We start from the raw sequence: 23,448 nt of genomic DNA, 5'->3' as shown, positions 1-23,448 counted from the left end.
TCTTGAAAACAATTTGGAACTGTGCCCAAAGGTCTATAAAACTGTGCATACCCTTTGACACAGTAATACTATTACTAGATCTGTATCCCAAAGAGATCAAAGGAAAATGACTTAAAGGTACAAAAATATTTAAGCAGTTCTTTTTGTGGTGGCAAAGAATTGGAAATTTGGGGATGCCCATCAATTGAGGAATGACTGAGCAAGTTGTGGCATATGATTGCAATGGAATACTATCGTGCTAAAAGAAATGATGAGGACTATGGTTTCAGGAAAAAAAAAGTGGCAAAACCTATATGAACTAATGCAAAGTCAAGTGAGAAGAACCAGGAGATCATTGTGCAGAGTAACAGCAATGCTATAATGATGAACTGTGAAAGACTTCGCTACTCTGATCCAAGACAATCCAAAGGACTCATGATGAAAAGGGGTAAAACTAGATGGTGCAATAGGCAAGAGCACTGGATCTAAAGTCAGAAAGACCAGAGTTCAAATGTGACCTCAGACATTTACTACATGTGTGACCCTGGGTAAGTCACTTAACCCCTGCTTACATAAAACTGAAGAAGGAAATGGCAAACCACCCCAGTATCTTTGCCCAAAGAAAACCCCATGTTCATGTTGGTCCACAGGGTCATGAAGAGTCAGACATGACTGAACAACAACAATATGATGAAAAAATGCTATCCACCTCCAGAGAGAGAACCGATGAATTCTGAGTGCAAATTGAAATATAATTTTCTCACTTTATTTTTCTTGCTCTTTTAAAAATATGGCTAATATGTAAATATTCGGCATGATTTCACATGTATAACTGATATCATATTACTTGCCTTCTCAGTGGGTGGAGAAAGGGGTGGGAGAGAATTTCAGTCTTAAAATTTAAAAAGGAAAGAATATTAAAAATAAATTAAAATGTAAAAAAAAACCCAAAACACCAAATACAAATAGCCTTCCTCAGGCCCTTTCCCCCACCCTTAGCTTCTTGTTCCCATCATCAAAGGCTACCTTCTATCTCTTCTGGTTACTTTGTATGTATCAGTGTACGGATATGTTCTTTCCCCCATTAGAACAAAAGTTTGTGGAAGGCAAGGGTTACTCTTGCTTCTTCTTATATCCTCAATATTTAGCACAGTGCCTGGCACGTGGTAAGCACTCAATAAAATGTTTGTGGATTGACAGATTGATTTTCTGGTCAGTTTGAAGGAACTGGGATAATTTAACCTAAAGAAGAGAAGCAGGGGAAGGTAGGTGGCTCAGGGAATAGAATACCAGCCCTGAAGTCAGGAGGAGCTGAGTTCAAATTTGGCCTCAGACCAACCACTTGACACTTACTAGCTTTGTGACCCTGGGCACGTCATTTAGCCCCAGTTGCCTAAAAAATAAAAAAAAAAAGAAGAGAAGCATAAAGAAAGAGGTTACTGTGTGCAAAGCACATACAAAGTACTTAGTATGTGCAAAGCACTGTAGTAGATGCTAGGTATACAACTAAAAAAAAAAATAACAGATTCTGTCCCTAAGGAGCTTATACCCTACTAGGTGGAATACAGTATGTATGTATACAGATAAGCCTAATACAAGGTCAGGTATAATGGGGAAAGGAGAGGTACCATAAAGTTCTTTAGGAAAAGTTGAGGAAGGAGGGAATTTTTGAGCTGTTCTGTCCCTCAGAAGACTTTAGAGATGAGGTGTCAACTTGGTATTGTTCTTGTAGTAGGGAGAAAGGAAGAGAGAGATGTGAATAGGCTAAGATGGGAAGTGAGTGCATTAACAAAGAACCAGGAACTAAGGGGGTTGTCTATCAGTTGGAGGATGGCTTAAAGAATTGTGGTCTGCAAATGTAATAGAATGTCATTGTGCCATAAGAAATAATGAATATGGCAGACTCGGAGAAACTTGGGGAGGCTTGTACTGATGAACTGATGTGGGGTAAAGTTAGCAGAACCAGAAGAATGGATTGTATCAGGGCTTCTTAACCTTGTTTGTGTCTTTGGACCCCTGATAAAGCCTGATGGACCTCTTCTCAGAATCATGTTTTTAAGTGCATAGAATAAAACAGATAGAATTATAGGGGAAATCAATTATACTGAAACAGCTATCTAGCTAGCTAGCTATCTATCTATATTTTATTTTTAGGAAATTGGGGGTTAAGTAACTTGCCCAGGGTCACACAGCTAGGAAGTGTTAAGTGTTTGGTCTGAGGCTGGATTTGAACTCAGGTCCTCCTGACTTCAGGGCCAGTGCTCTATCCACTACGCCACCTAGCTGTCCCCCAATATATATATTTTTAAAAACTACTTCACAGACCCCAGGTTAAGAACCCCTGAATTACATGATATCAAAAGACATCAGAATTCTCAAGAATGCAGCATCCACTCATGATTTCAGAAGACTAGCTCTTGGAAGAGGTGGTGGACAAGAGATGCAGAATGAAGCATACATTTTCAAATGTGGCCAACATAATGGATTTGTTTTGTCTGTTTGTACTTATTTGTTATAAGGGAGGGCTCCACTGGGGTGAGGCAGTCAGTAGGACATAACAGTAACATTAAAAAAAAAAAAAGAGCAAAGTAAAACTTTAATAAAAAAAAAAGGAGTGCATTTCATGCATGCCAAGAGCCTTCATGAATGCATGAAGGTAGGAAGTAGCAAGTTGAGATTGGTAAAAAATCCAATTGTCTAATCAACTGAAAAGAGGAATCCATTAAGAGGAATACTATGAAATAAGGGTGTCAAGGAAGATTGGAACCATATCATAAAGGGCTTTAAATGTTATGCAAAATTGTATTTTATCCTAGAGGTAATTGGGACACTCTGAAGGTTTTTGAGAAGAGCATGAAATGAATTTAAAAAGCATTTATTAAGCCCTTACTATGTACAAAGTCAGGATGACTTGGGTTCAAATCCAGCCTCAGACACTAACTACCTGTGTGACCTTGAGCAAGTTGTTTAACCTCTTTTTGCTTCAGTTTCCTCATCTGTAAAAGGGAGATAATAATATCACCTACTTCCCAGGATTGTTGTTGTGAGAATCAAATGAGATAATAATTGTAAATTGCTTAGCACAGTGCCTGGCATGGAGCAAGCACTATTTAAATGCTATTATTGTTGCTAAGTTCTGGGGATACAGGTGGGGATACAAGACATTCTCTTCTCTCAAGGAACTCATATTCTAAAAGGGGCAGACAATGTGTCTAGGAAGAGGTTTCAGCTGCAAGTTAGATGGAAAGTCCCAGTTGTCCATAGGGTGCAGTGATACAGCAGATGGCAATGTATCTTTAAAGTAATTTCCGTGGATAAAGCCATATCTCTTTCTGTTATTGAACCATGTGCAATACCAAAGATATTTCTTCTTCTAGATGGGGGAAAGTAAAATACGATAGCAAGTTTGGCGGTCTAAGTCAGAAATGTCAAAATGGCCTGCATGCAGCTCACAACAGTGCTGGAAAGTTGGACCAAACTAGATTAAAATGTAATTGGGAAATGTTTAACAAAACAAACAAAAATACAATAAAACCTAAGTAATACCACATTTAAAGTTGCTTCAGTAGGCAGCCCACAGGGATCCTTATGTATGAATTAGTGGTCCCTGTTTCTGTTTGAATTTGATGCCACTGGTCTAGGGGACACTGCTATTCCCTGGGTTCTTGGACTTATCAGCCCAATGGTTGCAGTGGGTCAGTAACAGGAAAGGTAGGCCCATTTTTCACAAGGGTTGCTCCCCATCAATTGCTCTTCATGGGATTTCGACCCACAATTTAAGAAGCACTTAGGGGTCAAGAGTGGAAAAAGTTTAAGAAGACCTGTTAGGTAACACAGTGGATAGAGTGCCAGGCCTGGAGTCAGGAAGACTTATTTTCATGAATTCAAATATGGCCTCAGACACTTAGTAGCTATGTGACCCTGGGAAAGTCACTTCACCCAGTTTGCCTCAGTTTCCTCATCTGTAAAATGAGCTGGAGAAAGAAATAGCAAACCACTCCAGTATCTTTGCCAAGAAAACCCCAAATGGGATCATGAAGAGTCGGACATGACTGAAAAACAGGTGAATAACAAAAGCTAGGAATTATTATTTGGAAAGACAGTTGTGTGAAGGATGGATTAGAGAGGAGAGATACTAGAGTTGGAGATACTAGTTACAATACAATAGCCCAACTGAGAGATTAGAAGAGTCTGAACTAAGGCAGTTAGTGATAGTGTGAGTAGAGACAAGAAGATGAATACCAAAGCTCTTATGGAGCTAGAGTCTCTAAGACTTGGATATAAGTGGCAGAGGAGGGGTAAGAGGAGTCAAAATTATCTTGATGTTTCAGGCTGAAAAGATAAGCTTGAAGGAGGGACAAGTTTAGGGAGAAAGTTGATCACTTTCATTTTAGACACTCTAAGTTTAAATGCCAACAATATATCCAAATGGAGGTAGTCAATGGGCAGTTGGTGATATGGGTCTAGAATTCTGGAGTTGGATTTAAATAAGGCTGGATTTGGGCATCATCTGCATATAAAGGTAGTAAATTGAATGCATGAGAGTGAATGAAAACGACACAGAGGGAAAAAACTGTCCTCTGAGCAGAATTAAAGAATCACAGAAGTTCAGAGCTGAAAAGGATCTCAGCCTATTTGTGAAAAAGAATCCTCTCTGCAACACCCCTAACAAAAGATCATCCATCCAGAATTTGCTTGAGGATCTCCAAAGAAGTGGAATTACTACTTGCTCCACAGGACAGAACCAAAAACAATGGTAAAAGTTTCAATGAGGTAAATTTAAACTTGATGTAGGTTTAAAACTCCCTAACACCAAGATGAAGCAGTGAACAGAGCAATGGACCTGCATTTTAGCTATGTAAATGTCTGCTATTATTATTATTGTTTAATATTTTGATAAGTGTATTTCAATGTTATTGATTTGTTTTGTAATCCTATGTATTTTATTTTATGCATTTTAAAATATTATTCTAAAAAGAGGTCCATAGCCTCGACAAGACCGTCAAAGGTGCCCACGACACACAAAAAAGTTAAGAACTCTTGATCTATATCTATGATCCTATGATCTGTAAAATACAGATGGACTTAAAAGTACCTTCCTACTTTTAAATCCTATATTCCTATGAAATCTATTCCAGATCTAGTATTGTGTGACTGTATAGTCTCCTCCTCCTTTTAAATCCTATATTCCTATGAAAACTCTTCCAGATATAACATTCTGTGATTGTATTCCAAACACTCCCAGCCTTCTCCACAGGGAACTGAAGAGCATCCTGGAGGACTCATGTTTAGACTTTACCTCCCAACCATAGAGTTCTTTTGCTATCTAGCCCCACCCCCACGACTTTCACTTCCGGTCTCAGGCCCTGAAAGCGCGCATGCGCACTGCCTTCTTTCCTCTCCGAGCTCTGGGCCCGCAACTGGCAACATGGTAAGCTGGCCCCCTCCTGCCCTTAGGCCTCCCTGCATCCGCCGCCATCTACCCCATCACTGGCCCCTTTCTGACCCAGAACACCCCCGTCCTAATTCTTTGGCCTCTGCCTCACTCGCGTTTCCCCTACCGGGCCCTCTGCCGCCGGGGTGGCCTTTGCCCCGGGACCTGGCGCGGGGGCCGGGCTCGGGGAGGCGCGCGCGGCCTGCACAGCCTGGAAGGAGGGAGGCCTGCGCGTGCGCCTCCGGGAGGGAGGAGAAGGGGAGGGAGGGGGGCGTCCGCGGAGCGCGCGGGGCCCTGGTGGGCTTTGGGGGCAGTGGCAGCGGCGGGGAGCGGACCCCGGCGTCCGGGGGCGGGTGGGGGAGCGGAAGGGAGCCCGGCCCCGGCCCCTGCGTGGGCAGGTCCGTGTGCCAGCGTCTGCCGGTCTAGAGGCGTTTGTAGCTGCGCCGTGTTAAGAGGCCCCGAGTGAAAAAGAGAGAACCTGAGTTTTTCGATGCTGGGCGAGTCTCTTCCCTGTCAGCCTCAGTTTACCCATCTGTAAAATGGGAATGATAGGTGAAGTGGATAAAGTGCCGGGCCAGGGGTCAGGAAGACTCCTCTTCCCGAGTTTAAATCAGCCCCCAGACACTTTTATTATCTGTGTGACCCTGGGCGAAGTCGTTTGATTCTGCCTCAGTTTCCTCATCTTTAAAATGAGCCGATTTCCTACGGCAGGAAAACCACAAATGAGTTCATGAAGGGTGGGACATGGTGAACAATAGAAATGGGGGTGATAATAGCACTGACCTCCCAGAGTTGTTAGGATCAAATGAGATATTTGTAAAAGAGCTGCACCGGGGCTAGGAAAAACCGTCTTCTCAAGGAGCCCACGGACTAATAGAGGAGACTATGCCACCAACTATATGCATACATACACCATAGAATTGGAGATAATTGACAGGTACTGCTTTGGGCCTTGACTGACTAAACCATAAACGATTATATAAATTGTTATGGGTTGTTTATATAAATTGTTTTTTATAAGTTTACATAAATACATTGTTTATGTAAATATAAGAATGATTATATGAAATGTAAAAGTTGTTAACATTTGGAGCTCTTTAAAAAAAAAGTCTATCACTAGATTCCTTAGAGTTGTGGCACGCTTGTCTTTTCTGGGTCCCTTTTAGGATCAGGTAATACTCATACTTAGTGCTAGTTTAAGGTGTACAAAGTATATTACATTCATTTGACCCTCCCAAGAACTCCTGTGACATGAGTAGCTTTTGATTTCAGCTGTGAATGTAAGCTCCTTGAGGGCAGGGACTGGTTTTTTTTGCTTGTATCGTCATAGCACTTAGTTAAGTGCCTGATGCTTTGGTGCTTAATAAGTGTTGATTGATTGATTGATTAGCTCCTGAACTTTCCCTTCAATTCAGATTTCTACTTTTGTTACTAGTAGAGTTAGGTGGGGGCACTGAGAGGTCAAAATGACTAGCCTACTAGGGTCACATAGCCCAGTATGGATCAAAGGCAGAATTTGAACTGAAGTCTCTGCTGACTGACCCACTTTCCATTGTTACTTTCCACTATGTCATGCTTTATTCTGGTTGCTAATGAAATGAAATAATAGCCAGCACTTACAGTGCTTTAAGGTTTATAAAGCTTATTACAAATACTTTATTTGATCCTTACGGTAACCTGGGAGGTAGGTGCTATTCCCATTTTGCTAAGGAGATTGAGGCAAACAGATTAAGAGACTCGCCCAGGGTCTGCCATTTAAGTGCTTGAGGCTGTGTTTGACCTCAGATCTTCCTGATTCTAGATGCATCACTTTTAACTTAGGGTGACACCTAGAACATGGTTCTCAGCCCTAGATTACACAGGATTGTTGAATTGTCTTAATCTCATTAAATTATAAATTTCTTGAGGAGAGAAATGTTCATTTCTGTACCCAGTGGTTAGTATGTTCACTGTTTAAATATTTTATTGAAATTGGACCATCACAGGCTAAACGTACCAAGAAGGTCGGAATTGTTGGTAAATATGGAACACGTTATGGTGCATCCCTCAGAAAAATGGTGAAGAAAATTGAAATTAGCCAGCATGCCAAGTATACCTGCTCCTTCTGTGGCAAGGTGAGTAGCTGTCTTAACTGTCCTTAGGACTTTTCCCAAAGTATTGTTTTCCTGCCCTGTGTTTTGCCCTCCTTGTTTTTAATCCTTAAAACTAAGTTATCAATGCCTTCTTGGTGCCTGACATTGTACTAAGCCCTAGGGATAGAAGGAAAAATTCTTGCCCTAAATAGTCCTTGCCCTGAAGGAACTTACATTCTAGGGCAGAGAAAAATAAATATGAATTTGGGGAAGGATCACAAATTACTTGGGGGAATTAGGAAAGATCCTGTGGTAACATTTGTACAGAACCTTGATAGGGACTAGGAATTTGGGGGGAAGTGGGGTGGTGAACAGGAGGGAGCACCGAGGGCAGGGGCACTGAGCAAAGGCATGGAAGTGGGAGGTGGAACGTGATAAAGGGGCACGAGCAAATGGCCAGGGTTGCCTAGGTTAGAGCTTTTTTGCTCTTAGTTCTCTGTGTCTTTTAATTGCCAGATGTGAAAGGTGAGGCAGTGTATAAGAAAGTTTGCTGTTCTTAAATTCCAGCTCTGTCCTTGCCATATATGTGGCCTTGGATAAAGTCATTGGGTAAAGCTTCAGTTTCTTCTGTAAAGTGGACATAATGATGCTACCTGCCTAAAGACTTAAATGGAAAATAGCAAAAAAAATATTTGCAGAGAAGTTATAATAATAAACATTTGTTGACTAGAAGTTTAGAAAAACAAGATACTTAATTTGGAGGTGTGGGAAGAAGAAACATTCTAAAGGACATGCAGTGTTGCCGTGAACTGAGCATTACACCTGACAACTTTTAGAGGTCTGAAACAGTTAAATTCAGTGTCTTAATTGTTTAAGGGTAGAGGTTAGTTCATGTGGGAAATTTCTTTTTTGTAGACCAAAATGAAGAGACGGGCTGTGGGTATCTGGCATTGTGGATCCTGTATGAAGACAGTAGCTGGTGGTGCATGGACCTACAAGTAAGTCAGTTTGCCCAGGGGAGGAGTGTGTGTGTGTGTGTGTGTGTGTGTGTGTGTGTGTGTGTGTGTGTGTGTGTATAGTGTGTCTGTAGTGGGCAGTGCTAAGGTTAGTCCAGTTTTGATACCCACAAAAGTCATTTGTACCTACTATGTTCAGTGGCCACAGATTACACAGCCAGCAGTCAGGCGGTGTTTTTCCGAGATTGCACTTATTCACATACATATACATGCTTTGGGCCCTGAGAAGAAGGATGTCATCATTGTGAATGTAAGGAGGCTGTTGTGGAGGGCTGTAGATGGGAAGCTGTAGGAGAGTTTACATGGGTCAGAACCTAGACTCCTTTGGAAATTGTTTTGTATAGGCTGTCTGTGTCTGCAATGCGCTTCCTTCCCGTCTTCACCTGTTACATGAGGCCTTTATTGGTTTCTGTACTGTTCACTGCCTGAAATTACCTTTATTTGCTTGGTAAATGTTTTGTATGTTACTTAAATGTGTATGTATTGTATTTCATATGTTCTTTTCAGGGTAAAGATACTTTTGTTTTTGTATCCTTAGCACCTATATTAACGCATTAGTAACACATGCTTGTTGATTGTCTCTTAAGTAGCCTGTCAGGATCCATATCAGCATTATGACAGTAGACAATTTATGCTAGACAGGCCTTGAAGCCTTTAAATTACAGATAGATTGCCATGCACGTTGGTGTAGGAAGCTTGGTCTTTAGCTCTCATGTTTTAGTTATATTAAGAAATCAAGAGGTCAGGGGACTGAGACAGTACTAACTTTAATAGGATTCAGTTGAATCCTGAAATCCCAGCAAGTCAGAATTCTTATGACATACAGAATATATGTTGTTGGCAGTTTTGTTAATCTTTAAATAAGAACACTTGTGAAAGATTTAGAGTTGATCACAATTTAATGACTGAGAAATTTTGGGGGACTCCATTTAAGTGGAAAGGAAAGGAGAAAGGTGCCCCCTCTGCTGGTTACATAGCAGGGAAAAGAACGCTGGAGACAGTTGGCACATCAGTGGAAATAGGTTATATATTCATATGGAGTGGAGTCCTTGATAAGTAAGACAAGCCATTTTAAACTGGAAAAACTTAATTCTAACCATTTTTTTGTTGGAAATATCTGTCAAACTTATTACATAGTTACGTAACTTAAGTTTTGGTAACTGAGGGATCAGCATGACCATTTTCTTAAGAATGTGTGTCAATAACATGTAAATTTGGGCAGTTTTAAAACATTTTCAGAGACATTCAACACTTTTTTGCCAGCTTAGTGTTGAAGCTTTCTAAGCTGACAACTGTCAGAGTAAGGCTGATAGTGTATGGAAAATGAAGTCTTCCTTAGTTAAACTGTTGAGAATTTTTTAAATTGGTTTTTTTTAGACAAAACATTTAAAAGTGATTGCTAATGCCATGCACTAACAATTCTTCCTCTTCTGTATGCAGACCTGCCTCTCTTACGCTCTTTTCATTCCAATTTGCCACTTCTCTATTCTGGTCTGATAAATAAGATGCCCAGGATTGTTTAAATTGCTCAGAAATTAGGAAACATTGAGGTGTGAATGAGAAAGCTTTTTGTGACTGCTGAACACTAGAAATTTTTTTAAGCTCTGTTGGGAATGGCCTTGTCCCACTTCAGTTCTCTTAGCATTCATGTATATTCAACACAACAGGACATAACCTGGGCACTACAACAGGGGTCAAGATGTAAATGAATTGCTTTTATAGGGTACTGTTATAAGAGTCAAACTAACAATAAAATATTAAAGGCAGACTTTTTTACCACAGTGCTCTTTCAGCATTAGCTCATAAAATTGATGTCTCCCTTTTACCTGTTTCTTGATTTGTTTTCTGCTGGTATCTAAACCATCAGAAGTAATAGTAGCCTATGCTGCATGGTCAAGATTTCACCTTTCTGCAAAGTGCTTTTAAAGATGTAGTCTCCAGGAACGGATTATTTCTGAGTGTAATTTTGCATCTCCCACAAGAAATCTTAACTTAAGATGAGACTAGCAAAGCCAGAATTTCTTCCAAGATTTCTAGTTGGGATTTCATAATGTTCTTTCTTATGTTAAGGTAGCTGTTTATGTTGGAAAATCTGACTTTGTTGCTTTCCTTTCCAGTACCACCTCTGCAGTCACAGTCAAATCTGCCATCAGAAGACTGAAGGAATTGAAAGACCAGTAAAATCTTCTTGTCAAATATCTGTAGCCCATAGTCCAACAATAAATGTGTTAATTTATGGACTAAAAATCACTTTGGTTCTTAATAGTCATTCTTTGAACCTATTCATAATTTGTTTGCAAATATTTGGTTAGTACAGAGTAAGTGTTTAAATTAAGCTGGGGTTGAAGGTGGTGGAAATACATGGTTCTGTTTTCTCATGGAATTTGGTGATTGGAGAGAAAGGACCAACCTATACAGAGAATCACAATAATTAAACATGCATTGGAGAGTTGGACGGTCATCACAAACTACAATGTTATTTGTAAAGTGCTTTGTAAATCTGAGGGCGCCATATATTAACATTAATATTAAGTCTCAGTTCTGAGCCCAGTGTTCTTTAGTATTCTACAACTGATTTGTTAAAATCATTTGTCTATAAGAGTTGAAGGAAACAACATTTTTCTTAACAGATGAAGTTAAAGTACAGGCTTGTATCCTAGGGTCTTTGGATGTTCAGGGGGTCCATGAACTTGGTAAACATGGTAAAATTACATCTTTATTTCAATATAATTAGTTTCCCTTATATAATATGAAATAATATAATAAGAAAACCATTCCTATACACACACACACACACACACACACGTACATGCAAATAACAGTACATTTGTAATTTTGTTTTAAATATAACTTGTTAGGCCTACTGGATAGTTTTTAAAATTCATTTGGGAAAATTAGCTACTTTTACTACTGGGGAAATAAAAATAGGAGACATTCAATCTCTAACTGGCACATGTGGCTGCTGAATTTTCACAGATCTTTGAAAAATAGAAAGGAGGACAAGTGCCACAGTATTGCAGATGAGTGAATTTGCAATTTAGGCTTTGTTAGCATTTGGGAAGGGAATTGATGATGAGCACTAATAGGAGCTAGCATGGATTTACCAAAAACTGGTTAGGCTGCTCGACTAGCCTGATTTCTTTTGACAAGCTTGCTGTGCCTTTGGGAGGCTATAGTATACACCTAGATTACAAAAAGGCATTTGACAAAGTTGTTATATCCTCATGAACAAGGTGGAGATGGATCCAAATTTTGTTAGTTACTTCAATAGATGTCAACCTATCTAGAACTTAGTAAACGAGTGTTCCATGGATCTGCCTTTGGCCTTTTTGTGTTCAATATTTTTCATTAGTGCCTTAGGTCACATCCTAAAATTACAGAATTTAGAGCTGGCCGCTTGTCAATAGTCAGTAAACATTAAATACCTTCTGTATCACCTAGCTAGGTGCTGAGTTTACAAACCATTCCAACTCTTCTATTTTATAGACGAAACATTTGGAGTTGTGACTTCCCCCTAAGAATTCTTTACACTGATACCCTCCCCTACTCTCTTACAAGAATCTTGTTTTCTTAACTGAAAAAAAGAAAACAACCCAAAAAACACGCCATCAAAGTGAACACCCTGAGAATCCCCAACTTTATACATTAAAACTACTGTTCAACACTCCTGCACTCCAGTTGTCCTGCCAAGGCCAACCCCTCTACCCCAGATTCTATCCCTTCCCTTTCAGGGGCTTGCCCTTTAATCATCTTCATCTTCAGTCTACTGATGCTTACATGCTCAGGACACAGTTCTTCATTTGATTCAGTTGTCATCTCACTAATGAACTAGAAAAAACCAGTATTACCTCCACTTCCTTGCCTCTTATTTACTTTACCCCTTAAAATCTGGATTCTTAACTTTTACCTCACCTGCAAGGTCAGCAACTGGTGAAACCAATGGCCTTTTCTCAAACCATCATTCTTGATGTCAGTGGTTTCTTTTGATGTTAATTGCTATCACTCCTCTATTCGCTTATACCGTGTCTTCCTGCTTACTCCTTTTCTTGGTTTCTGTAACATTGTAGTTAATGGAAAGAACCCAGGACTTGGAGTCAGAGGATCTGTTTGTTGACTACTACCAGCTTTGATGCTCACTACCTTTGTGGTCTTGGGCAGGTCACTTCTAGGCTTCCTTCCAAACTCTAAATCTATGGTCTTAAAAATGCTCTCATCTGTTTCTCCTAGCTGCCTGCCTCCTCATCAGTCTGCTTTGTGACTTAATGCCCATTTCACACTTGTCATAGGCTTTCTTCCTGTACACTTTTGGTAACTTCTCATGGGTTTAACTTGCCTTGCATATGACTCAGAGATACATATTATACATAGATTTCTTATAATGCTGAGATTGTCAAATGTACAATTTGTCTATGTTTTAAACTGAGTGTTACAGAGATATCTTTAGTTCAACAAGTTCAAAACTGAACTTATTTTCCCTCCAGTCCGCATCTCTTCCAGATTCTCTATTATTGTTGAAAGTGTCACCATCTTTGTAGTGTCCCATTTTGTAACCTTGGATTACCCTGGGCTCTTCACCTTCCCTCTTCCCATATTGCCAAAAAATTGCCAAATTTTGTTATTTCTACTTTCACATCTCTTGAATCCAATCCCTTCTCTACTCACACCTTATCCCCTTAGTTCAGGCCCTCATCACTTCTGTTCTGTATTCCAATTACCTCCTAAATAGTTTCCCTGCTTCAAGTCAAATTGTCAACAAACATTTTTTAACTGCTTACTGTATACCTAGGCCTTGCTAATTCCTAAAAATACAAATAGAAGCAGAAATGTAGTACCTGCCCTCAAGGAGGTAACATCCTAATGGATGAAGACAACACAAAAAAAGATGGGGAGGCTGCCCTCCCAGGGGGTAGGGTAGAGAAAGCCTGGAGAATTCAGGGTACAGTCTGGAAAGGAAGCTATGTCTGGCCTGGGTCTCCTCCCTAAAATGGAAGTTGTGGGAAAAGCCAACAAATCAGAGAGAGAAAGTCCAGGTTCATGAAGGCATCCTGGAGAGGAATGAAGATGTGCCTGGCTTGGATGTAATCCTGGGAGTCACCAGTCCACCTTACGTGCTACTGCAAAAGCCATTTTCCTTAAATAAAGATCTGATCTTATGACTCTCCTCAACTAGTTTCAGTGGCTTCCTATTTCTCTAGAATAAAATATAAACAAACTGCTACATGAGTCTTACACAAGCTCTAATCTCTCATTCCAGCCTAATTGCACATCACTCCCCTTCTGTGGTCTGGCCAACCTGGCCTCTCTTCATCTCATAGAAAACTTCCTGTGTCCATGGCTTTGAAGGTCCCCCAAACCTGGAATCTTTATCCTTGCGTCTGATTCAGAGTCCCTCCCTTTAAGATTTGGCTCAAGCATCGCATCGTCTTCTTTGTGAAACCCTTCCTGATCATGCCCAACTATTAGGATCCGCCTTCCCAAACTTCTTTGTTTTTAACTACTTTATATGTAATTGTATTTATTCATTTTGTATTCGTGAGATACACAAGCACATATGTTGTGTGTATATGAACTTGGTTCCCCCATTAGAATATAATCTTGTCAGTAAGGATTGTTTTGTTCTTTGTACAGTATTTATACTCCTTTATGTTTATATAAATATAAATATTTATACTCCCCTACATCATGACCTTATGATTTCTTGCCTAGAAGAAGCTCTGTCTATGTTCTTGCCTCCCACTTTTTAAGCCCTTTTCAATTAGACTTCTGTCCACAACACTGGATAAACTATTCTTCATGGCCAGCAATGACCTCTTATGAAATCCAGTGACTTATTGTCAGGTCTTATCTTTCTTAACCTCAGCAACATTTAACATGGTTGGCCACTACCTCTGGATACTCTCCTCTTCCTGGATTTTCATGACGCTGCTCTATTGTGATTTTGTTTTGACTTGTTGGACCAATTCTCACTTCCATCATCCATGTCCCGCTCATGTATGTGGCAACATTTCCCTGGGTCCCCTCCTCTTTCTACAATTTCCTTAGTGATCTTATTAACTTCCATGGACTCAGCTATCATCTCTAGACAGATGACTTCCACACTCACAAATGAAGCTCTCATCTCTTAACATCTCTGTCTGGATATGCCATAGAGATCTCAAACTCAACACGTAATAGTAACACTAGTTGGCATTTTATATCATTTTCAGGTTTGCAAAATGTTGATCCTCATAAAAACCTTGAGAGGTAGTGCTATTACCCCCATTTATTTTTTTAGCCAAAGACAAGGTTTATTAAAGATCCGCCATATTGGCCTAACTCTTAAGGAATCTGAACATTTGTGAGCTGTTGGCTAGATTATAAGAATCTGAACACCTTAATGGAGGCAAGGTAGACCTTATATACAGAAAGACTGTGGGAGGGATCTAGGGAGGATCTTGATGGGTGTGACTGGGCAGTCGAGAGTGGGGTCTAGATAGGGTCAAGGGTATCGTATTACCCTCATTTGGTGGATGAAGAAACAGGCAGAGAAAGGTTAAGTGACTTGCCCAGTATTATATAGCAAGTAAATGCCTGAGGCAGATTTTGAGGACTTGTCTTCCTTAACTCCAAACCTGAGTCTCTACCCACTGTGCCCCCTAGCTGCCTAAGTCCAAAACAAAATTCATTATCTTTCTTATTAAATGCTTTCTTCCTCCTAACTTCTCTATTTCTATTTCTTCCAGTTACCCAACATCACAACTAAAGAATCTTCTACTCTCACCTTGTAGTTGCCAATTATTGTTGATTCTATTTCCCCAATATCTCTGGTATCTGTCCTCCTCTCTACTTATATCACAACTACCCTAGTTCAGGTTCTCATCCATTCTTATCTGGACTATTGCAATACCCAGAACCCTCCCTATTGGTCTCCCTGCATCCAGTCTCTTGCTTCTCTAAGTCATGTCAAATTGTTATTCCCAAAACACAATTCTGACCGTGTATCGCTTCTCTGCTCAAGAAAATTCAGTGGCTCCCCATTGCCTTTAGGTTAAAATATAAACTCTCCCATTTGACATTTAAAGGACTTTACAAACTGGCTTCAGCTTGTTTTTCCAGGCTAATTACACCAAGTTCTTCCTCCAAGCGAAGGAGCACATGTAGAGGGTTCTTGTTTGGAGCTCAGTCTGGTCCAGGAACTGCTTAGCCTGCAGAGTGTTTTCTCTACCCTAGAGTCAAATATCAGGGATATTCCCAGGATTGGGGTGATGCTTGCCAGCTAGGAAAACTGTAATGGCTCCTGGTCTAGATCTACTTCTGTAACACATGAATATCAGTGTGGTTCTTGGGCTGTCCATTTGTTAGCCTTCACACCTACAGCATGACCAGGCCACTTATTTTCACAATTATTAATGCTGCATAAATATTAATAAGCCATATGCTAATATGAATATGTGACGTGACTATGTAATCTTCAAAGTTTATTAATTATGTATGTCTTAGTTTAGGTCAAGCAATGGGATTTGATATGCTATGCAATATGATAAACCATAGACTGATAGAGTTGGCCTGTATAAGCCATTGGTAGGATCTCCAACTTCAACCACTATCCCTTAATAATTTCTTCTTTTTTAAAATGCTGTGGTAGGTGCTAGGGCTACAAAGAAAGGCAAAAGATGGTTCCTGCTCCCATAGTCTAATGGGGGAGAAAAAGGCAAAAATCTGTTTAAACAAGCAATGGACGGGATAAATTGGAGATAAGAGAGAGAAGGCACTAGAATTAAGGGGAATCAGGAAAGGCTTCTTGTAAGTTGCTGGCACTTGAAGGAAGCTGGGGAAGCCAGAAGGTAGAGATGAGGAGGGAGAACACTTTAGGCATAGGGGAAAGCAAGTTAAAATACTCAAGACTGGGGATGTGGAGTTTCTTGTTGAAAGAACAGCAAAGACGTCAGTGTTACTGGATGGGAGAATAAATAGGGTGGGAGGGGGAGGTAAGGTATAAGAAAATTGGAGAGGTGGGGAGGGCAGGTGATGAAGGGCTTTGAACACCAGAGGATTTTTAATATTTTATATTGAAGGTGATAGGCAGCCACTAGAGTTTAATAAGGGGTGGGGTAATACAATCAGACCTGCAATTTAAGAAGATCACTTTGATAGGTAAGTTAGGAGAGACTCAGGCATTTATTGCAATAGTCCAGGTGTGAGGTGATAAGAGCCTGCATCAAAGTGGTGACAGTGTCAGAGGAGAGAAGGAGGTATGTGCAAGAGATTTTACAAAGGTAAAATCCATAAGCCATGGCAACAGATTGGATATGGGGATTGAGAGAGATTGAGGAGTTGAGGATGACGCTTGGGTTGTAAACCTGGGTGACTGGGAAGATGATGGGTACAGTATTAAAAAAGTTAGGCAGAGGCAAAGATTTAGGGAGTTCAGTTTTTCTTTTCTTTCTTTTTCTTTTTCTTTTTTTTTTTTTCTTTTTGGCAATTGGGGTTAAGTGATTTGCCCAGGGTCACACAGCTAGTAAGTGTCAAGTGTTTGGTCTGAGGCCAAATTTGAACTCAAGTTCTCCTGACTTCATGGCCAATACTCTATCCACTGCGCCACCTAGCTGTCCCAGGGAGTTCAGTTTTGAAGATGTCTGGTAATCCAGTTCAAAATATCCAATAAGTGGCTGGAGATGAGAATCTAGAGGTCAGCAGAGAGCATATAACTAGACAAGTAGATTTGATGGCTTAAGGAAAACTATTTTGAGGATGGAGGAGACACATATTTGTAGGTAGTAAGGAAGCAGCTAGTAGACAGGGAGAGATTGAAGTGAAAGAGTGAGGATGATGGAAGGGGGAATTTGGTAGAGAGGTTGTTTTGTGCATTGTAGATGGGTTTGCCTTGGCAAAGAGAAGGACTCTTCATGTGAGATGGGGTGATGATAGAGATAGTGGCAAAAGACATCTGGGTGAAGTGATATGAGCAGAAGGGAAGAAAGGGGAGCTCATGGCAAAGGGTCTCAACTTTTTCAGTAAAATAAGAGGCAAAGTTCTTGGCTGAAAGAATAGGGGTAGGGGGAACCATGGGAGGTTTGGTAAGAGATGAAAAGGTTTGGAAGAGTAACCATGGTGAGTAGGATAGTGAATTGATTAGGGAGGTACAAAGTGAGAACCCAGTTGTAGTTATGCAGCATAAATTGGTAGTGTGCCAGGTTGGCATGGTTTTGTGTTGTTTGGTGAGTTCCCTGTGTATTCACATCAATCTCTTTAGATAATTCCTATTTTTCCTCCTCCTCAGAACTGTCTTTCTTTGTTTTCTCAGAATTTCACTCTTTTTAACTTAAGAACTTAAGAAATAAAGCAAGCAGTTCCGTAATACAGAATAGGAAAAAAGATGACTGCACATGAAACTGCGTATCTCTTATGTACAACTTGCTATTCCTTTAAAAATATATATATTAAATGAATTTATATTAAATATCTATTTGTATTTTAAACATATAATAAAGTTATCATGTAACATAGTTTTTTTCCTTTTTCTTCCTCTGCTTTCTCTCCCAAGAGATGGCTACCATTCAAGACACAAATGTGTGTACACACACACACACACACACGTAAAATCATTTTATACATGCTTCTGTTTATCAGTTCCTTCTCTGAATTCAGATAGCGTCTTCATTCCTAAGTCCTTTGTAGTTAATTTGGGTATTTATAATCATCAGAAAGACTTAGTTGCTCAAAGTCATTTTTTTTTAAAAGGCAATTGGGGTTAAGTGACTTGCCCAGGGTCACACAACTAGTAAGTGATAAGTGTTTTGATTTAAGGCTGGATTTGAACTCAGGTTCAGGGCCGGTGTTCTATCCACTGTGCCACCTAGCTGCCCCTCAAAGTCATTCTTAAAACAATAGTGCTGTTACAGCGGTCTCATGCGTCTGCTCATTTCGCTCTTTGCTATTTCATACAATTCTCTCCATGTTTTTCTAAGATCTTCGAGCTCATCATTTCTTATCATGCACAAAGAATTTCATTCTTGGATGGCACCAGGGATGATTTCTCCTTTAGAATTTTAATTTTAGACTCATTCCTCAGAATCATTTGAAATCTGCTCTCCCCAAATCGTCAATCATATTCCGCTTGACTTTTGTCTTCTCTACAGAAAGACTTCAACAAGGTAGCATAGGACCACAAAGCATGGACGGGCTATGAACTGTCCTGATGGAGGGAATATCTAGAATAACAATACTGGTTCTTCTAAAAAAAATACTAGCTAACATTTACTTGGTGCCTTTTATGTGCCAGCGCTTTACAAATAATATCTCATTTGATCCTCACAGCAATCCTGAGGTAAACAGAAGTTAAATGACTTACTTAAGGTTATAAGTGTCTGAGCCTGGATTTGAATTCTGTTCTCTCTGATTCCAATGTCTAGAGCACCATCCCCTGTGATGCCTACATCCCCATCTACACAGACCACAATCCCTCTGTGCTTTAGTAGATGGTTTTCAAAGAGTTAAAATATTTAATTATTATTTGTTTAAAAACTAAATAAGAGTTAAACTATTAAAAAGAGTCAAAAATATTGATCTCTTCCTGGTTAATAGTGAGCCTCTCAGAGCTTAGCTAGGCTGATCTGCAGACAAAAGACACACAGTCCATTGTTGGGTTTGTATGAAAACCCTTTCCAGCTTTATGGGACCTGCCAGTAAATGTGTTCTGTTGCTAGAACTTTACCAGTACACCACGATACTTCCAAGTAGGATTTTAATGCAGAATAAGCATATACAAGACAGCCAAGAGAGGGTTAGATACCAAAGACCTGAAGACAATCTGCATCTTGTCATCACAATGGGGACTATCTTTGGCAAACATACATCTTGCTGACTTGGGCCTCACCTAATGTATTGGAGGAGATCCAGGGCAAAGTCCAGGATTCCCTGTGGTTAGTATCCTCCAGATACTCCTGTTTATACCTGACATTGTGCAGATTGTATCAAGCCTCAAGACGCTGCAGAACCTCCTGGACCAGATCTGTAATCCTTCAAAGGAACTTGTCCTGTCCATCCACACAGGAAAGATGAAGCATATGAAAGATGTCTATTGCTTGGATTTCATCTGAGTAGACATCCCACAGAGCTCATCCATCAGTATGTATATCTGAGACAGACAATACAGATAAGCAATGAGCTGGGTCCAGAGTTGAACAGGAAGAGTAGAGGAGGCTGGAATTTGTAAAGCTCTTTTACTGACCTATGCGTTCCAGGAAAGCAAAGGCCCATCTTCTCAACACTAACATTTTACCACCATTGCTATATGACAGCATGAAATAAAACACCACCAGCTTCAATGAAATAAAGGTGAATATCACACAGAGGGTCTAGAGAGGCATATGGTGGGTGTGAGCAGGCTACAACCTATAACCAAGGAGGAAAAACAGGAGTGGAGGGATCATCAAGGAATTGTCTGGCAGAGATAAGATGGGCTGGTCACATTTGAGATTGAAGGATGACCTGTGTACTCTTGAGATGCTGTAAGAAAACAAAGAAGGCATCAGGCACATTGGATAGACCTCTTGTAAACTTTTGAAAGAATATGGATAAGAGTTTCAGACATGAGTCAACTGCAATCTGTATGAATGGAGGGAACTTCTAAAATTATGAGATCACAGATCTAGTTGACTGCTTAAGCATAGAGTTATATTATCAGTATTATTATGGTAGAAATGATAGAATGTACAATAATAAAACACAAGACCTAAAGATCTGTGCCCAAAAGCTGCCTGTTGTGTGTAGAGTGCTGTCAGGGACAGACAAAATATCCATAAAGAAGATTCTCACCTTTAAGCACCTTGCAGTCTAGTAAGTAGCTAAATCAGTCAGTTAATAAACATTTATTAAGCACCTACTGTGTACCAGGCACTGTGCTAAACTTGGGGGATTTAAAAAAGAGGCAAAAGACAATCCCTGTATTACTCAAAGAGTTCTTACTCTAATGGGGGAAACAACAAGCCAACAAGTATATATATATGTATATAAGCTATATACAGGAGAAATAGGAAATAATTAAAAAAGGGAAGACACTATAATTAGGAGGGTTTGAGAAAGTGTCCCTGTAGGAGATGGGAATTTAGTTGAGACTCAAGGGAAGGCAAGGAGGTAAGTAGGCAGAGATGAGGAGGGAGAACATTCCAGACTTGAGAGACAGCCAGAGAAAATGCCCAGAGCTGAGATGGAGTGTCTTGTTCATGGAACAGCCAAGAGACCAGTGTCACTGGATGGATGAGTGTGATGAGGAGTAAGGTATAAGAAGATTGGAACCGTAGGAGGAGGCTACAAGTGCATTAAAAGTTACAGATCAACATACTATATGAAGGCTGAGGGCAAGGGTTATTAATGAACTTGGGGATCTGGGGGAAATGAACCATCAGAGAAGAGATAGCATTTGAGTTGAGATCCATAAGCAAAGGTAGGGAGAAGAGCAGTGCAAAAATCGAAAATAGCACAAACAGAGGTACTAAGGTGGGTCAATGTTCCGATCATTGCTATGCAATCTCAGGTTATGTTTGCTGAAGGAATGGATTAGGATGGATGAACTTCCTCAAGGAGAGATATGGAAACAGAAGCAAATGATTTTAAAAAACAATTATTGAAAGCTCCTATGTGCAGGACATTGTATTGAACACTAGAGGGTGATGCAAAACAGGAAAAAGAAAGAAGCATGACTTCATGAATCTGATTTTCCGCAACAGAGCTCGATCTTAGGAAATGACTGAAAATGCTAGAGCTGGCTCGCCAAGGCCTGATGGTTAATGTCTTAAGAGACACCAGTTTCATTTCTCTTATTTAAGATACATCTAGAAAAGGTTGTTGGGGCCAAGAAAGGACATAGTCCTGGACAGGGGGAGGAACATAAATGTTTCTGGAAAGGGGTCTGTTTTAGTCAAAGAAAGATCCTAAAAAAGGAAGAAACAGAAGCATACCGAAGGCAGCATTTAGTGGGAAGGGGTGGCCAGTTAGAATATTGAACTTTCTGGAGTAACACATGACTTCTGGTCGCCTTAAGTCAATAATGTCATAAACAGAATTAGAAGGACCAATCCACTTTGCTAACAGAGCACGGCCCCTGGGGATGTGGGTGAGAGGGCCAATCGATTTTGGCGGGGTGCTATCGCTATGGCGCTATCACAGCTTCGCTATCACTAGAAGGAGCCAATGAGAAAGAAGTTGTCATCTCAGGTGAGTAGGTGGTAAACTTTGGCTTAGTCAGTTATCCATGTATAGGGGCCCCCCAAACCACAGAGAGGTCTCGGTTAACCCCCCAGAGATAGAGGCAGAGGATCAAGGGTCATCGATATTTCATCTGATACGATAGGGACCTTTCACTCAAATCTAGAGCTCTGTTAGATCATTACTGTTAGATCATTTTTGGACTTAGAAAGAATATTCAGGTGCTACAGGCATACTGGTATCAGACTCAGTGTAATCTTTCAACTTTTGAGAACCTTTCCAATGAAAAGAATGGCTGTATATGACAGAGATTTATTTTGTGATCTCTTTGCAAATTTCTCTCCAAAGAGCTCTTCCTGCTTCATTGCATTAATTTGGGCTCCGAGGCCTCACAGCAGTCCTTGGTAGCTCTAAAACTTTGGGAAAGTCTTTTGCCCTTTCTGGACCTCAATTTCTTGATCTTTGACGTGGAGGTGATAATATTTTTACTATCTACTGCATTGGATTGTTTCAAGGAAAGCACTTTCTAGATTGCAAAGCTTAGATCAATGTGAGCTCATTATCATTACAACTTGATATTCATACAAACTGCTTTCCATTTTTTGCATGTTTCATGTTGAGTATTTTTTAATGTGATTGTGTGGAAATCTAGAACAAATATGCAATAAGCTGAGAGAGAGAGAGAGGAATAAACCATGATTCATACTGTTACAATCTAGAGGTTTTCAACTATCATATAATTGAGGGTACTTATAATGAATTTGTAGGAAAACTGAAAAGTTAATTTGTGGCTTGGTGAATTAATAGATTTCTATACCTTGAAAGTTCCTAATATTTCCATATTGACTGAATTAAAAATATTTGAAAGTTGACTGGAGCGTTGAAAAATTGTCATGTGTAAATTAGCAAAACCAAACCTGTTTTTTTTCTTCTTCTTCTTCTTCTAGGTTTGCCCTAAAAGAAACTTTTTTGAAAATGCAGTAAGATTCAGTGGATTAGAAGCTTTTATTTTCTAGCTTTGCCTAAGGGCCAAACCAATTTAACATAAACTGAAAATGCATAATATCACTTAACAAACATTTATTAAATATTTACTATATTCCAGACTTTGTACTAGGGATACAATTCAAGTACTGCCCTCAGGGATCTTCCATTCTAATTCAGTAGACAAATCTCTCCTGCTCTCACCACCACACCCATCTGTTGTTGATTCTACCTTCTCAACATCTTTCCTACCCATAGCCATAGTTAAGAAAAAGTGCTGGATTTAGTGTGAATGAAACAAGTTCAAATCTTGCATCAGACACTTAATAACTATGTGATCCTGAGTAAGTCCCTAACCTCTGTGCCTCACTTTTCTTATCTATAAGATGGACATAATAATAGCATTTACCTTACAGGGTTGTTGTGGGGATAGATTAGGGTTGAATTTATGAAGCACTTTGCAAACCTCAAAGAAATGTTCATTTTTAATTTTCATTTTCTTTCTTTTTTTTTTTTTTTTCATTTTCTAAGCAGACCAATGACATCATGGGATAGTCTTGACTTGTGGGTAAATTGGATTTAAGTAAGCCAGAGTAGCACAAAGTCTTCAGCCTCGTTCTTTCAGAATCATCGAAGTCTAGCGGCTGGGCTATGGCCCGGGATCCAGTGGATGACCTCAGTGTCTTCAATGTGTGACCAAGCTCTTAGTGTCCACTAACACCTGCTTCAGCGGCCTTCCCGGCCATTGGAACAGATTGTTCTCACCCTCCCATTCTGC

General features: G+C 39.9%; 1 protein-coding gene across 1 annotated transcript; it reads left to right on the top strand.

Annotated features, from left to right (window-relative positions):
* The first annotated feature begins 5,250 nt into the window (after window positions 1–5,250).
* On the top strand, window positions 5,251–10,751 carry RPL37A (ribosomal protein L37a). Its single transcript, XM_027873447.1, has 4 exons — window positions 5,251–5,410; window positions 7,399–7,527; window positions 8,401–8,483; window positions 10,619–10,751. The coding sequence occupies exons 1-4, from the start codon at window positions 5,264–5,266 to the stop codon at window positions 10,680–10,682; spliced, it is 423 nt and encodes a 140-aa protein (XP_027729248.1). The 5' UTR covers window positions 5,251–5,263; the 3' UTR covers window positions 10,683–10,751.
* Window positions 10,752–23,448: the final 12,697 nt, after the last annotated feature.

Source organism: Vombatus ursinus, unplaced genomic scaffold, assembly GCF_900497805.2.
Source record: "Vombatus ursinus unplaced genomic scaffold, bare-nosed wombat genome assembly UNPS02014802.1, whole genome shotgun sequence".
Taxonomy (NCBI): domain Eukaryota; kingdom Metazoa; phylum Chordata; class Mammalia; order Diprotodontia; family Vombatidae; genus Vombatus; species Vombatus ursinus.
Note: the sequence above shows the minus strand (reverse complement) of the source record. Positions and strands in the feature narration are given on the sequence as shown.

Bases quoted from the DNA above. Each gene is read 5' to 3' on its own strand.
- RPL37A (XM_027873447.1), top strand. From the start codon at position 5,264: ATGTTTAGACTTTACCTCCCAACCATAGAGTTCTTTTGCTATCTAGCC. The intron at 7,528-8,400 runs GTGAGTAGCTGT...TCTTTTTTGTAG, and splicing joins CCTGCTCCTTCTGTGGCAAG to ACCAAAATGAAGAGACGGGC. The intron at 8,484-10,618 runs GTAAGTCAGTTT...TTTCCTTTCCAG, and splicing joins GGTGGTGCATGGACCTACAA to TACCACCTCTGCAGTCACAG.